We start from the raw sequence: 15831 nt of genomic DNA, 5'->3' as shown, positions 1-15831 counted from the left end.
AGATATGAAACAAACACAGGACTCTGCTCATGAAATGCAGAACTTGCTGCAACCAGTGAAGTTCCCTCTCCCTGTCCTGTGCTCTGTGCTGCAGCCACACTTCTCAATACAGATGAGTTACCTCTTTCAGCTGCTCTTTACGGAGTTTATATTCTCTCTTCTGGGACTCCAGGAAACTGTTCAATTCTTTTTTCTGTTGGGCCTGAATATGCTGTTGAAACTTCTTTTCTTCATTGGCCATCACTTTAGCCTACAGAAAATCCAGCAGCAAATCAGTCTGAGTCCCAGGGGCTTTCAGTTCTTGTTCCATTTCTGCTCCAAGACCCAGAACTGCCAAGTACAGTCACCACATACTCACCAGGACTCGGAATAAGTGCAAGTCTCAGGAGCTTCCTCTCACTCTCTTCGCTCTTTTGCCCTTTTTTTTTTTTCTCTCTCCTGGGAATGTCTATGTTTGGGAATATTCCCCTTTGGAGCAAGTTCCAAAATTGCGTCACACAAGTTGTTGGTTGAGCATTAAATGGTTCTTTCAAAAAAATTATTTATAATTCTTATGGTTTCAGCCACTCCACAAAAAGAACCAGGAAGTTTTGATTCTACAGGTTTTCTGCATTTCACAAAGATCATGATGTTTACTACAATACAGTGCTTTTTAATGTATTACACAGCCTTCTCCATTAAAAAAAAAAAGTGTTTTACAGATATTTTCCTTAAAAAAAATAATCTGCAGGTCACCTTTACTGTTTTGTTTTCTTGTTGCTGCTACACAAATATCACTTAAGTGATAAGAAATTTCACTAACTGCTGCAGCGTATGGTCAGTATCTGCAGCAAAAAGGTATGAGAAAAATGTTCATGACTTTTCTTAAACTCCCTTTTTTCATTCCTTACTTTGCCAAATTTGCATGTTTCTGGCTAAAACATAATCATAAACAATGGAGAAGTTTGTACTTTCAAAAGATAAACATACACGTGCCAACATACAAATGAACCCTCTTACTCTAAGGTCAAAGATATGAAACAAACACAGGACTCTGCTCATGAAATGCAGAACTTGCTGCAACCAGTGAAGTTCCCTCTCCCTGTCCTGTGCTCTGTGCTGCAGCCACACTTCTCAATACAGATGAGTTACCTCTTTCAGCTGCTCTTTACGGAGTTTATATTCTCTCTTCTGGGACTCCAGGAAACTGTTCAATTCTTTTTTCTGTTGGGCCTGAATATGCTGTTGAAACTTCTTTTCTTCATTGGCCATCACTTTAGCCTACAGAAAATCCAGCAGCAAATCAGTCTGAGTCCCAGGGGCTTACAGTTCTTGTTCCATTTCTGCTCCAAGACCCAGAACTGCCAAGTACAGTCACCACATACTCACCAGGACTCGGAATAAGTGCAAGTCTCAGGAGCTTCCTCTCACTCTCTTCTCATTCCAACCCCCCTCAACACACCAGTCCTTCTCCAGTGCCTCATTTCCTCAGCCCTATTGTTCACTTAGTCCTGCCTAATGAAGTCAACCCCTCATGATGAACTACACCCTTAGCCCTCCACAGAGAGATCCAAGAAGAACAAAGAATCAATACCCACTGCTGTAGGCAGCACCACTTCATTTTCAATTATTTAAAAGCATTAAAACCCCCATATTCATAAGCAACTGGACAGTGAACACTTAAGAGTGGCTGGCACCTCTCTGCAGGCTCATCTGCCTCCATAACACCTGATGGCAGACAGTTACAGACAGCAGATACATGGGAAAAGAAAGAAAAACCTTTACAGTATTATTCTGGGGTCAGAGTACTAACACTTAGTATAAGGCACCGTGATGAAGGACAAACCTTTCCTCTAGTTACATAAACCCCTCAGTATAATGAGATGATGTATTAGCCTTTCTCTAATTAGCAATTTGTTTGGCTCCTGAAAGCAGGCATGTGTAACAGACTACAATGTTATCTCTTTGTCAGTGAGGGGAAGGGGACAATTCAGTATACACACATAGACTGGTCTCCTACCTCTTTTTCCATGGCTGCTTGGTGCTTTTTAATTAGCTTTTCCATTTCTGCTGCAAAATTGTTACGCTGTGTTTCAAGATCTTTGTCCAACCTGAGGCGATGCTCGTCCATCTCTGCCTTCAGCTTGTTCTCCAAGGCCATCAGCTGCTTCTGGTGTTGCCTTCTCATGCGTTTATAGCCTGACATCTGCTCTCGGAGCTCAGAGTCCTGTTCATGTTCCTGCATTTGCCTTGTCACCTAGGAAGGTAACCACATCGGGCCTCACTCAATGCTCCTTTATCTGCTTTTCAGCAGAACCACAAAACAAAACTCTTCAGCAAAGAAAGATGATTTTTTTTGTCAAGAAAAGCCCATATCCTAATGGCAGCAGAGCAGATTAAGAAATGAATTCTGCTGCAGAAGATAAGCCCACCTGGGCTCCAGCAGAAAAACTGTACAATTGTCATAAAGCTGGTACCAAATGCCTTTTTAGCCCACTGTAATGAGTGTGCAGATAAACATACACACACAAATATGTATAATATGCATAAGAAAATAAAAGCCATCTTATTATTATAAACAGGTTCCTGCATTCTCTGAGGCATATTGGTTTTGAAAATACCCAATACACACAAATTACACTTGCCCAGGTGTTGCATTTGAGCTTTTATTAACTTCCATTAAACCATTTCAGCGATAATATCTCAGCCAACCAGGACAGCTCACATGCTGATGAAATCCTAACAGCTCTAAGTAGTTTCCCAGCCCTGTGTTCCAAGGTGTCCCTCCCTACACAACCCCATCCAAGTATCAACCTGGACCTACCAGCGATGCTGTGCGTATGGTAGCAAAGTGCTCTCGGTTGCGATAATGAGACTTGTGGCGCGATACTTGGGGAGGAGACTGGGGCTCTGATGCCCTTGTTCGAGGATCTGACTCCTCTCTGTAGTTTTCTTCCTCCTTATCAGCAAATATTAACGTGAGAGAATAAAGAGAAACTGTTACCAAAGATAATTTTTTGTTGTCTTGTTCAAAAGACTCTTCAAAGGAAGAAAAACCACTTCACATTCAGCAGCTCTGAGAGATCCTCTGTGGAAACAGGTGGATGAAGGGATGGATATACTGTAACAAGAGCTCTGATCTAGGATCCTTGCTTTTGGAAACTTCATTGCACATTATTACTAGGAGGAAAATTACTAATTAAAGCTGAAAACAAGAAAAATAAATGGAAAACTGAAAACTGAGTTAAACAGTTTACTTCAACAAAACATAAAAGCTATAAAGTAGATTATATCAATTCTGAAAGAAAAAAAACACATCTTTGTAGCCTTGAAAGAGGAAGATTTTCATTACACCCACTACAGAAATACCTCAAAGCGAATTTAAAAATTTGTCATGGTGTATTCCACATTCTTATTTTGTCATTCATCACACAGTGATTAGTAGTTAGATATGATATACTAATTAACTCCCCGAGGACATACCTGCATCTTTGTTGCGTATCTCGGCAAAGAACAAAACATTCTAACCACACCTACCATTAGCTGGGGAATCACAGAATCATAGAATCCTAGGGGTTGGAAGAGACCTCAAAAGATCATCTAGTCCAACCCCCCCTGCCAGAGCAGGGTAACCTAGAGTACATCACATAGGAACGCATCCAGGTGGGAAACATTACCGGTTTGAAAAAAGGTGTGATAATCCCTCCACAGGCAGAGGGACACTCCCCAGTTCATCCTCCATGTAGCAGGGGAGATGCTTTCACAGCCTGCCATGACCTGAGTGCTGCCATTTCTTTTTCTGTGCATCTTTGCTCTTTAACCAAACGTTCAAATCAAGTGCTGGGAAGCTGAGTGCTTCAGGAACACATTTCAATCATGACTGAGGGTCTTATATTTAAGAATTCATTAACTAGAAGGTAAAAAGGGCCACAACTCACACCCTTTTGGTCTGTGAAGCAGTGCTCTGCAAATTAAGAGCATCCACTAAATAAACCTATTCACAGGTTGCCATTCCGACTCCGCACGGTAAAACAAATCCATTTTGAAACAATGCAATTAGGAAAGTAATTTTTAGTGAACCAACAGAAATAAACCATCTTTACAGCAACCTTCCAAAGCTTCCAGTGCACGTTAATATATTGGGACACACTATTAGGACCTGCAGACATGATTCAGGATAGGATTTTCTTGTTATCACGCCAACCAAATCCTCCCCCATTTTACACCTTCAAAGTCACCCAGCAAAAACCCAATCTTACCGGCTTTAAATGAATGACAGAGCTGTTTGACATCACGGTGTGGTCCCCCTCCATCATATCCAGCTCACTCTTATCATCTGAGGCATCTGGAAGACTGTTAACACTACTGCTTTGGCTACTGGCACTGATAGACATACTAGGAATGGACTGATTACTTCCAACACTATTCACTGTTCCTGTCCTGCCGACACCATGATCTTGCTCCTAGGAGAAAGGAATTATTAAGAAAATTCAAATCCATCACAGCTTTATCTATGGACATTACCAAATGAAACATTCATTCCATCCTTTCTAAAGGCATCTACCCGCCACGTCATGGCAGTTCCTGCCCTCCAGGCATTGCCATGAAACATCTCCCTTGTGGGATACTGGGGAGAGAAAGAATCAACCTTGTCAAGATGAACTGGCTGATGTCAGATTCTTTTCAACAGCAAGCCTCTTAACAAGCTGAACTCTATCATGTATCAGCAGCAGCGTGTCACCAGAAACTGTTCTGACACCAGCATCTTCTAAGTGCTCAGCTGGGACCCTGCATATCACACAGATCCTTTCTGCATGTGAGAGAGCTGCAACCCAGAGCCTCAACCTCTGCACAGTGACTGCAGCACACAACCCAAAAAAGACAAATTAATTTCCTTGATGCATTTTTTTTTTTTTGTTAAACCAAGTACCAATTTCCATGTCTTAGAACAACATTCTCCAGACAAAATGAGAAGACTCTCAAAGGCTTTGTACATATGGTCAAAGCAGAGGTTAACTGAAGTTGCTGAAAGAGCCTTCATGAAGCCTAAGGAGCAGGCAAATAAAGCTTGGATTTACAGAACTGGAAGCTAACTGTTGAAGCATGAACACATGGCACAGCTTCTTGCCAGCACTAGGCATCTACCCTGTGTGTTCCTGTTTGTGCCTTGAGGTAGCTTTATTCCAAGCACAGAAAGGAAGACAGAGTTTACAGCCAGGTGTGCAAACAGCCTCCGTTGGTTTCAGCAGTATCTGAGTTGTGGTTATTTAAATGACAGCATCGTTCTCTGGGTCAGTGACAAAATCCAAAGTTTTTCTCACCTCCTCCTCCTCTTGTGTTTCGACTGCAGGGCCATTATGTGCCTCCTGGAAGAGGAGCTTCTTCATTTTACGATACTGCAGGTTGTCCAGTTCTCTCACTGCATCCTTTGTTCTCTGAATCAAGTCTATTAACACTGTTTCGGGCCGCTCCCGAAGAACAAACATGTGCTGTAGGACACACAAACAGGTGAGTGACCCCTTATGCCTCCAGCACACATGCTTTTAGAATAACATTATGAGCCCTCTTCTCTGCACAGAAGGAGAATACCTTCACAGCTTACATTAGCACTATTTTTAGACTTCATGATCCAGATGGATTTTAGCATGATTGCTTTCTGATGGGAGACAGCCACCAAAAAGTAAAGATGCAAAAAACCCCAAAAAACACCAAGCAAAAAATGGTATTTCACATATCATGAAAACAGGCTTAGTTTAAACAGACTTCTTGGGACACAGGGGTATCTAGAGACATTATCTATTAGTGGTTTAGAGGAGGAAGAGCAACAACCAACCTATAAATGCTAAAGGCATTTGGCTGGTTAAGCAGTTATAACCAAAATTAACTAATCAGCTAATGCTTACCCTAAAACTCTTTTCCTTGTTTAGAAAAGCTTGAGAATCAAATATTCAGCATAGAGCTGAGCCATAAAACAGGCTGTGAACCTTCAAGCCTGACCCTGGAACAGTCAGCCACATTATGCTCTTTATTTGGAAACACTCACTGCATCTCACTGCAAAGGTGGCTGCATTTTGCCAATAGGTAAAGCAAGTCCTGCCTATGTTTGCCAGAAGCAGCTTCTGCAGCCTCCAGAGGAAATGTGCTGTGCAAGCATGAGTCATTATTAACACCACCACTAGTTTCATTTTATTCCTTAGGAGAGCTGCATTGCCGTTCCCAACATGTCACATTCCCTACCTGTCCCTGGGAAATGACATGCAGCTGCTTCAGACTCTAGATATGGAAGGAAAAACACTCAAAGGTTTCATTTCCATTAGTGTTCTCTTTAATTGCAGGGCCTTGCTCAAAATAAAAGCAATCTGCAAAAGGCTGAAATGGCAGGACGACACACCCACACCAAAACCTTTACTGGATAATTGCACTTACTTTCTTAATACACTGTTTTTAAGGAGGCAAAAATCCTCAGAACCATTTCAGTTAAAAAAAAAAAAGCAAAAAAAAGCGCAAAAAAGTAATGATAAAACCTTCATAAATAGCTTCCATTCTCCAGTAATGCAAAATTTTGGAAAATCACTATTCAGCACAAACATGTCCAGGATAAAAATCCCCCAAAAGTACTGTCATGAGCACTGTAAAGGGAATGACAAGTTAACAAAATTCTGCATGCCATCCACAAAGGAAATCCACCAAAGTCACACTTACAATACAGCAGCTCTAGCACCTGACTTCTCTGCAAGCTGACTTCACTCAGGAACATGTCAGCTTTTTGCAATAATCTACAATGGCTTTGTTTCCAGACTAGAGCAGGGAAAACCAAGTATGCACAGCACACCAGGGCACAAATGAAGAAACAAAAAATAAATAAAACGCAAAGAAACAAAGCAGGAGGACACCTGGAGACAGCCCAGGCTTATTCATGTCAAGGAAAAGTATGGGGAAAATAACCTGCTTTCCTCTGCCTCCTTTTCCCCAGGGATACTATAAGTATTTCAGGCCTACGTGTAAAGCACACAGGTGACAGGAGAGGATAAAAAGCCTTCAGGGGTATATATAGCAAAGAATAAAGGGGGAGTATCCAAAGGTATTTGTTAAGTAATGCATGGCAGCTCTGTCAGAATTAATCATCATCACCAGGAGGACAGAGTGAGCTTAAGAAAATGAAACTCTTGACAAGTTGATTGTCACCCAGTGTCACTTGCTGGGTGTCCTTTTATGATGAGAACAAGGCTGGCTCAGAGAGTCACCTGGGGAACTGTCTGGGACACTGCAAGGGACAGTAAAGCCAGGACCACCAGCTCAGAGGTTTTGGGGTAAACGGGCAGAGAAAGAATTGTCAACTGTAAACTAGTATGGTAGGTGGAACAGAAGAGTGCAAAACAAAAAGGACCAGCAAGCCAACCTTCAGAAGCTCCTCTGATGTAGGCCTGTCTTGAGGAATTTTCTGGAGGCAAGAATCTACGAAGTTTCGAAAATAATCAGACCTGTGGCAAGGAAAGTGAAAAAAACACCAACTTCTGAGTTAACTGCCCAGTTTCCTTTTCAAAGCTCTTTAAAGAATCAAGAGATTCACATTTGGGCACTGGCAAGGAGAACCACACAGGCCCAGGACTTCGTCCTACAACCCTTGGTCAAGCCAAAGCCCACTGCTGCTACTAGTTAGATCCCTTTAACCTCAGGTTTCAAGGGAGGAAAGTTCCATATAAAGACAGATACCCACATATCCCACTGTGAGCATCAACCCTGTCAAATTCTGTGTTGCACAAACTCTTCATGGTCTAACCAGAGCCCCTGCCCTGTTCCACCTCTGTGTGCAGGTGTTTATCCTGCAAAATGTATTAATGCACAATTCCTGAAACACCTCCGGCCCCTCTGATACAACTTCTACACTCTTGTGCAATCTGTCACTAGGAAGACTTGATGTCATGGTTTGTTTAGTAACATCTCTCCCTCTGCAAGCTAGAATTCTGTATTTTGCCATTTCTTTCCTGTTTTCAGAAGGGCTGGATTATACTTGAAAACAGCAGCACATAAGTTACAGAGGTTTTCTTTCTTTTCCCACTGTTCCCCCCTCCCATCATGTAATGGGGGACTTTGCCACTGCAATTTTTCAGTAAATTAAAGTATTGCATTTGGGGTCAGGAAAATACATAAAATGAATTGAATGTTTTGTTAAGTGCCAGGGTGTGAAAATCTCAAAAGTAGAAAGAAAATACTACCAATAAGGTACAACATATTATGTTAGAGGCCTAGGATTATGAATCACAAAAATATAACTGGGAAGTTTTCAACTTTTGAGATCATCTTATTGTATGTAGTGTTTCAAAAGAAAGTTGTTGAAGCTGGGAGGCACGGAATGTTACTACTGTGCTCTATTCTTCTGAAGTTGACCCAACACACATTTGCCACGCACAAGCAGTGTCTTCATCTTGCACAGCAATCCTTCCACAAAACAGTATTTAGGAACTGACAGTGTGGTTTGGGATTTAAAAAAACACTAAAAGCCACATTTTTGGCTAGCCTGGGAGCTTCCAAAGTTTACTAACCCATGAACTGAATTTTTTTTTCACAGGATCTTACATTCTTCCAGCAGCACGTCCTCTTTCTGCTTCATTCTGGAGTCTCAAACACACCTTTCCTAACCGGTCAGTTTTTGGATACAAAATGTAGAGTGAACCAAGTGAGAACCTTCCAGCTCACATCCTCCCAAGTAGGAACCCAGCCATTTCAGGAACTCAGCATGACAAAGCACTCCATTTACAGCCATTCCCTACAACATTCCTCCCTCAGTAATACTCACCATTCATTAGACTGTAGTGTGGGGGATTCATTCTGCGCTATGTGATATAAGGCACTCATTGCGTTCATATTAAACAAAGGAGGCTTCCTTTCCGCTGCACACAAAAGAAAACAGGTTTCATATATTGAGACAGTCTCATGGTTTTGCTCAGTTTTGGTTTGTTGTTTTTTGTGGTTTTTTTTAGTTGACATCCCTTTAAAAAGAAAAACCACACCAGCAGCATCACTATTGCCTGAACACGGAACCCCAGCCCTACCCTGCAATCAGACAGATATGTTGGCGTTTGTCCTGTACCATTGCAGAAGATGAAAGCACTTTGAAGATCAAATGCCTTGTCCTCTCAAGCTTTCCAATTACGTGGTTTATCATAGTTCAGTTCTCTGACTCATTTTAATGTACTAAAATAGGAGTACTCTGTGTTTAGCCACTAAGCATTCTTTGTTTCATACCCTCTTTTTTTCTAAGCTACAGTTGCTAAAAAGTTAACAAACATTTAATTCCAGCACTGATGAAGAAAAAGCTGGTTACAAGAACCATCAAATCACACTTAACTGACTAAGCACATGGGCAGGAAGTCAGTAACAGGCCAACTCTTGATACTATTTTGAGTGTTGCATTCTCTTTGGCTCTTCTCTTTCAAGCTTGTGCTACTCTTATAGACTGACACAGCATGAAAGCTTAATGAGGAAGGAGATGATCTCACTGTAACAACAAAACTGAAGCTTCATCAGAATGTTTATGGGGTAAAGCTATAAGGCTCAGCCTTGCCATAAACATTCCAGAGAAGCTGGTCAGGCCACGAGGACGTTCCTACACTAGTGAAAACACACCAGAAAATCTTCCTTCCTGGAAAAAAAAACACCAAAAAAACCCTCAAAATTAAACAAACAAGGTAAAAAATGCTGCTAGTTTTCTTATTCTGCTTTTTATTTTGAGCTGAATCATAGCAGTAAACTATGTATCTGAGATTATTGCTATCAGAGGATGGACTAAGCCCTACAAATTCCTCCGAATGGGTAAACTGAAGAGTTAAGCCTTTCCTCACATGTAGCACTTTACCTTCTCTAGTCTGTCAGATAACCAGTTGCTTCTATCAAGGATCAGACTGATTATCCATTATATTATTTTAACTGACCCCTTAAACTATTTTAACTGATGATTCTCCCTTTTCTCCTCATAACTCACCTAAATACAATAAAAATCCTCAGGAAATGCTAAAACCAAGCCTCAATGAGGGCCACTCCTACGACCAAGGAATAGTTTGAGAAGACTCCTAGATATCTCATTTTTTTCTGCCTTCTTCCCATGCTTATTCAGGGCAAATGAGACAACTACACCAACCCAGCCTCCAACACTCCACTGTCCTGACCTAGTCTCACCTCCCACCATGCTAGAAGCTGCAGACGAAGCCTAACGCTTCACATTGCAAAGAGGCAACGTGCAGGAAGGCACCCGGGGGTGTGGTGGCCATGAGCTCACCACATTCCTGGAGCCCTACAGACAGCCAAGTCTCCTTACTCCACTCAGAGCAGGACTCTGTCATGACAGTCACACCCCTCCAACTTGCTTTATGTTGGCAACCACCACCACCAAAATAATAATAATAATAATAAAATCTCTGCTCTGTAGAAAGAATCTATTTCATGTCCTGGAAGAAACTGGAGTTGACAGCTTGGAATGCCAGGCAGCATTTCTAGCTAAACTGTGCAGTTCACATGGATTACTGTGTTCCTGAGAGCTCCCACTGCCTGGCTGGGCTGCTCCTCCACTGAGGTGGGTTTGGAGTTAGAGCGATGAGATCTGACAAGGATGGCAGGGCAGCCTCAGGTGCAACGAGCTGCACTGAACCAGCCCAAGAACAATTTACAGCTTAAGAGCTGGATCCTGACTACAACCTGAGGAGCCTTATGCTTTCATGAGGATATTTTTGTTTCATGAAAATACTACACGTTAAATTTAAACAGAATTCCATACTAACATAGTCCTTTTAAATAAACGTTCTGCTTTAAGGAGTCTGTTCCAATGGCAATGCCATAACTTCATTTTGGTTTTGGCTTATAGGTTACCACTTCAAAACTGGGTTATTCCATTTTTTTTAAAGACTTTTCCAGCCAAATCTATTCACAAGTGACAACATACACTGAATATTCAGCTTTGAACCTGTCCACTTACCCCAAACACCATTTCTGCAGAACTCATTAATGTATCTTACCTTATCATGCAAATAATATAAATTTATTCCACCAAATCTACTTTTCATGCTGGCACTTTTAATGGTTCATCTCTAGAGCTGTTCAGTAAATAGACTGTTCTTCAGTTCAGAAGTTTACTGCCTCTCTCATAGCATGTGAACACCTTCAATGGTTCAGCCTGGCTATTGTCTTTGTATAACTCTTTTTCTTTGAGTAGTGAAAACGCCATTCCAATAAACATAAATTGGACAGTTGGTCTTCAATTCTAGAGAGCCCATTTAGCTCTTTTCTCTAAAATCCAAGTCCCAGAGAAACCAAGACAAGAAAAGAAGGAAACACAGATCTTCTGCATTGTAATACAGCTGAATAGGTTGTAGGTATTGAATAAATCCATTTTACAATTTTTCAAAGAAAATAACTTACCTAACTCGATACAGGTAATTCCAAGAGACCAAACATCTACTTTGCCATCATACTGCCCTTCATCCATGGCTAAAATCACTTCTGGGGCCATCCTAAAAGAGGAAATTGGTGCTCATAAAATTATGGGCAATGGAACACATTATCACCATCAGCAATTCAATCAAACAGGCTGTCTCACTGACTTCAGCTACTGTAAACAAATCATTCCCAAAGGTATCCAGCATGAACATAGAATACTGGGACCAAAGACCAGGCACCCCCAACAGCACAAGCCTACACAGAGGCTGCATGATGTTCTCCTCTGCTTTGCCCAGCTCTGTTTATGACTATCACCAGCTTCTCGCTCTCCCACATCTCCAATAGTTGAGCTGCCTGGCCAACTCTGGTGACAAAATGATAGCATGCACTTGTGGAAACACCACAGATTAGGTGTAAGAAAACAGAAGCATACAAGGGATCTGCAAAGGGTTTTGTTCAATGAACCTGGCTTTTCCTATGGAAGAAAAAACACTTCAGTTATTTCAACAACCAGATGCAGTCAGAACACACGAACTGTTAAAACCACTGTGAGGAGTGATTAAAATATATTACAGATTATTCAATCCCACCTCTACCACTTAAAGTCAGGGTGAGTGAAACAGTTTTATTACTTTCTGTGAAATACAAATACAAGGACTCATGATTTCTTGAAGTCAAGAGTCTAATTGCTATTTAATATCTTTTTTTTTTTTCCCAGAGTACATTTTATCACTATTACAACCAGGAGATGACGAAGGTGGTGCCAATAAAGCCCAAGCATATTAAATACCCAATAAATGATCCTTTTACTTCACAAAGACCAGAAATGCATAAAACTCTTGGCTTACCAATATGGCGTCCCCACAAATGAGTTGGCAGGAGATGCTATGGAAGCAGACCCAAAGTCAGCAAGTTTCACCTGTCCTGGCTCCGTCAGCAGGATGTTTCCTGCCTTGATATCTCTGGTTATAGAATATAAATGTCAGTATTAATCCTCTCCAAAAAATAAAACCTTCTATAGGTTTTCTATTATACAAGACACATCAGTATTCACATGTTCAAGCTGCAGAATACTCTTCATTTCCTCCAAGTATAAAACTTTTAACATTGAAGTTAGCAGCTTAGCATGACCCTCAAACTGAGAATCTAATTTGTCTTAAAAATCAACCTAAAATGGCACATCTGGATCAGCTTCATATACAGCTCAGCAAAGCCTTCTTTTTCAGAAAGTCCTAATGATAGAAGTATTCAAATCCTTCATCATACTAAAATGCAGCAGGTACTTTAAACACAAAGAACATTTGCATCCCATACTTACTGTGTGCTTCCCAATCTGTGCGTTCATGTAAAACTCATTTTTCAAGTATTAGTGCTCCCCCTGCTCCAGCAACCTTTGCCTTGCAGTTGCTACAGGGTACTGAGGTGACCTCAGCCTGCCTTGCTCTTCAGTGCCTGCTTCAGGCACTGAATCAAGTATTGAAAAGCTTGGCAGTCTCAAAGCAATTCTGCAGGAATTATGAACACCAGCAAACAGAGACACAGCTCCCCAGGATTTAACTATTAGACATCACTGTTTTGGGAGTGTATGTGCACTGTGAAAAAATAATCTCTGCTTGAAAACACTGAATTTGGGATGAGGAGGATACAATCAACAAAATAAATTACCTGTGTGTGAGACAGCAGAAGTGTAAGCACTTACCTATGGATCATATTGTGAGAATGCAAGTATGCTAATCCCTGGAGAGCACCATGGGTAATTGCTGCTATTTCCACTTCTTGCAATGGCTTTTTATGAACTTAAGGAGAGAATTTATTTGAAATTCAGTATTAAAGAAAACAATGCAGTTTGCAGTATGCAAGTGAGTACTGTTAACAATGTAAATAGAGAGAAATCACTAAAAGTTAAATTTTACTATTGTCAGTATAAGAAGCAAATGTAAAAATACTTGACATTGCAGAGCACATTCTATATCAGATGTAATGTTCTAACTGTAAACTGGCAGCTGTTGACTATCAAGACTCCTTTGCAACCATAAACTACATTCCTGTCAGTTCTGTGACCCTTCTCCCAAATACCTCTTTGAGACTCAATATTCCATTTTCTATTAATGAAGCTAAATCCCAAACCCTAGAACTTGAGGACAATTCACTCAGGACTAAACTGCAGCAACAGAGATCCCTGTCTGGCAGCTCAGCCTCATGTCCTAAAATGCTTCTGACAATGAAAGGAGATGAGCAACTTACTGGCCACACATATTTCTTCAAAGAAAGTTCACTTCAAGATGCCTGATAGAAAAATTACCATTTAACAAAAGGCCCCATCAAGCAAAGCCCTAACACTGATGCAGTGCTATTTTAGTCAACAGGCCTGAAGCTGTTAGTAAGCATCAGGATCAACAGCAAGGGTTTGCAGAGACAAATCTTGAACTGTCATGACAAGAGAACCTGAATCTCAGAAGAAAATAAAATAGCTGACTGACAACTTTAAAATAATATGAACCAAGGAGAGACTGGGCACCTGAGAAAGCAAATATTCTACAGAGAAGACACCACAGCCATGCAAGAATTTAAGAAATTGTACCTGTTCACAAACACTCTACTCCCATATAAAACTAAATACTCAAGGACAATCCTGTGATGCTGTAACTTCCTACTTCAGTACTAAATTTCTGACTTTGAATCAAATAAACACATGTGACATACCTTCTAGTAAGTCTGATGCTGATCCTAAACAATATTCCATAACAAGCTGCATTGGAAGAAATCAAAAGAGTTGTTAGAAAATCTCTAATAGTAAATATATGTTTTCTAGACTTCTATGGAGAAATCACAAAATGACCACTAGTGCTCACAATGCAGGCTGCCAGAACAGAACAAATATTACCCCATCCTAGCACTGTCATACTGGCCCCTCCCACAAGGACAGCTCTACTGGAATTAGCATAAATGCAAAACAACAAAAAAAAGCTTGTGAGGAAGTCAAAAGCATATTCATAACCAGTCATGTACTGTATTACATATCTTATTTTATATGCATGTACTTAAAAGGAATGTTAAATTGCACTTAACAAGCTTATCAGAGTATTAAAGGGCTATTTAGGGATTTACTTAAGATTTTGTTCCAATAAGATTTCAAAAAGAAAAAAAGACAAACAAACCCTACAACTTTGTTCTAGAGAATTACTGAAGCTAATACATGGGCAGTATTTACAATTTGAACTATTTGTTCAACAATGTGATTTCTTCAGCATGTCATACTACAACAGCTTTATCAATGACAAGTGTACATCACACTTCTTGTTTGACGAAAGGCTTCCTCTGCATAGCCCATCAGATCTGTTCCTACACACACATTCTTATGCACACAAACTCAAATACCTCAACTTAGTTTGGGGGACTTGGGGTTTTTTTGTTCTTTTTAATCAAATGGATTAAATTAATTAGAAGTTAGAGATAAAACCAGCTGGTTGGTTTTGTTACCTGAACACATGCACAGAAATTACAACAAAAGTAAAAATATAGAACAGAAGAATTTAGTTAAACAACTGGCATACCAAATGCACTGTTAAATTACCCGGATTCTCTAATAAAGGTGCCATACTTGCCTCCTGGGCAGTACAAGTGAAATTCTCACCTTTCCATAGGGCAAGAAAAGTGACGGGATAAGTTTATTGCCTCTCTCTCCCTTATTGCTTCATTTAAATATGAACTAAGCTAAATACACTAGAGCAGCAGCACAATCACCTTACTCTGCAAGTGAAAGGGAAAATCTCCCTAAACCTTGTTTCCAAAAACTCAGTTCAGTTTTGCTTCGAGGTCCTGGGCTCTTCTCTTCTGAGTCTGTGCAATGCAAGTGTCCAGGTGCCTCTTCAAAGCCAGCTAGAGATATTTTCAAATGCCCTGAGCCAAGGCGGGACGCGCAGAGGGCAGCAACACTTACCCACGCTGTGTGCTCCCGCAAATAGCAGCCTTTGTATTCTATACTGTTTGGGTGTTTTATTCTTTGGAGGAACTTGACTTCCTTTATAATATCCTGCCATTTCTGTGGAAAATAAAAGGAATAGAAAGACTTCATAAAACTGTTACCTTTTTGTTTTGGTTAAGTTAGCATGTCATTTAATTATTTTAAGAGGTAAAATAATCTCCAGGTTCCAAATCAAAATTAATTTCCATCAATACCATGATGTTCACTGCTCAGCTCCTCAAAGGATCTACAAAATAAGTTGCTGATTGATTAGGCTGTATGTAAGGATCTCTCATCAATGTAATACTTCTCTGATGTGTGCACAGGATATACTGGTAATCACTTAATACCTGAGCAAGCCCTCAAAAAAGAAGCAATCCTTCTTCAAGGGATAACATTTCTGTTGTCAAACCAAACACATCCCAACCTGAAAGAGATGTGGATGATAAGTGTCCTTC

The 15831-nt window shown here is 40.5% G+C and overlaps 1 protein-coding gene across 3 annotated transcripts in view; it reads right to left on the bottom strand.

Annotated features, from left to right (window-relative positions):
- The window catches only part of TAOK1 (TAO kinase 1), a 35196-nt gene that overhangs the window by 11879 nt on the left and 7486 nt on the right, over window positions 1-15831 (bottom strand). For 2 of the 3 annotated variants that reach the window (XM_009997784.1, XM_009997785.1), the window contains exons 3-14: window positions 15350-15451; window positions 14113-14158; window positions 13109-13205; window positions 12258-12371; window positions 11392-11483; window positions 8777-8870; window positions 7379-7460; window positions 5301-5468; window positions 4239-4442; window positions 2804-2938; window positions 2000-2236; window positions 1132-1260 (exon numbers count right to left, since the gene is read on the bottom strand). In XM_009997784.1, coding sequence (XP_009996086.1) covers window positions 1132-1260; window positions 2000-2236; window positions 2804-2938; window positions 4239-4442; window positions 5301-5468; window positions 7379-7460; window positions 8777-8870; window positions 11392-11483; window positions 12258-12371; window positions 13109-13205; window positions 14113-14158; window positions 15350-15451 — 1500 coding nt within the window. Of the gene's footprint in view, window positions 1-1131; window positions 1261-1999; window positions 2237-2803; window positions 2939-3700; window positions 3737-4238; window positions 4443-5300; window positions 5469-7378; window positions 7461-8776; window positions 8871-11391; window positions 11484-12257; window positions 12372-13108; window positions 13206-14112; window positions 14159-15349; window positions 15452-15831 lie in introns of all 3 variants that reach the window. The other variant, XM_009997783.1, reaches the window with a different exon arrangement.

Source organism: Chaetura pelagica, unplaced genomic scaffold (assembly GCF_000747805.2).
Source record: "Chaetura pelagica isolate M959 unplaced genomic scaffold, ChaPel_1.0 scaffold835, whole genome shotgun sequence".
In the NCBI taxonomy this organism is placed as follows: Eukaryota; Metazoa; Chordata; class Aves; order Apodiformes; family Apodidae; genus Chaetura; species Chaetura pelagica.
Note: the sequence above shows the minus strand (reverse complement) of the source record. Positions and strands in the feature narration are given on the sequence as shown.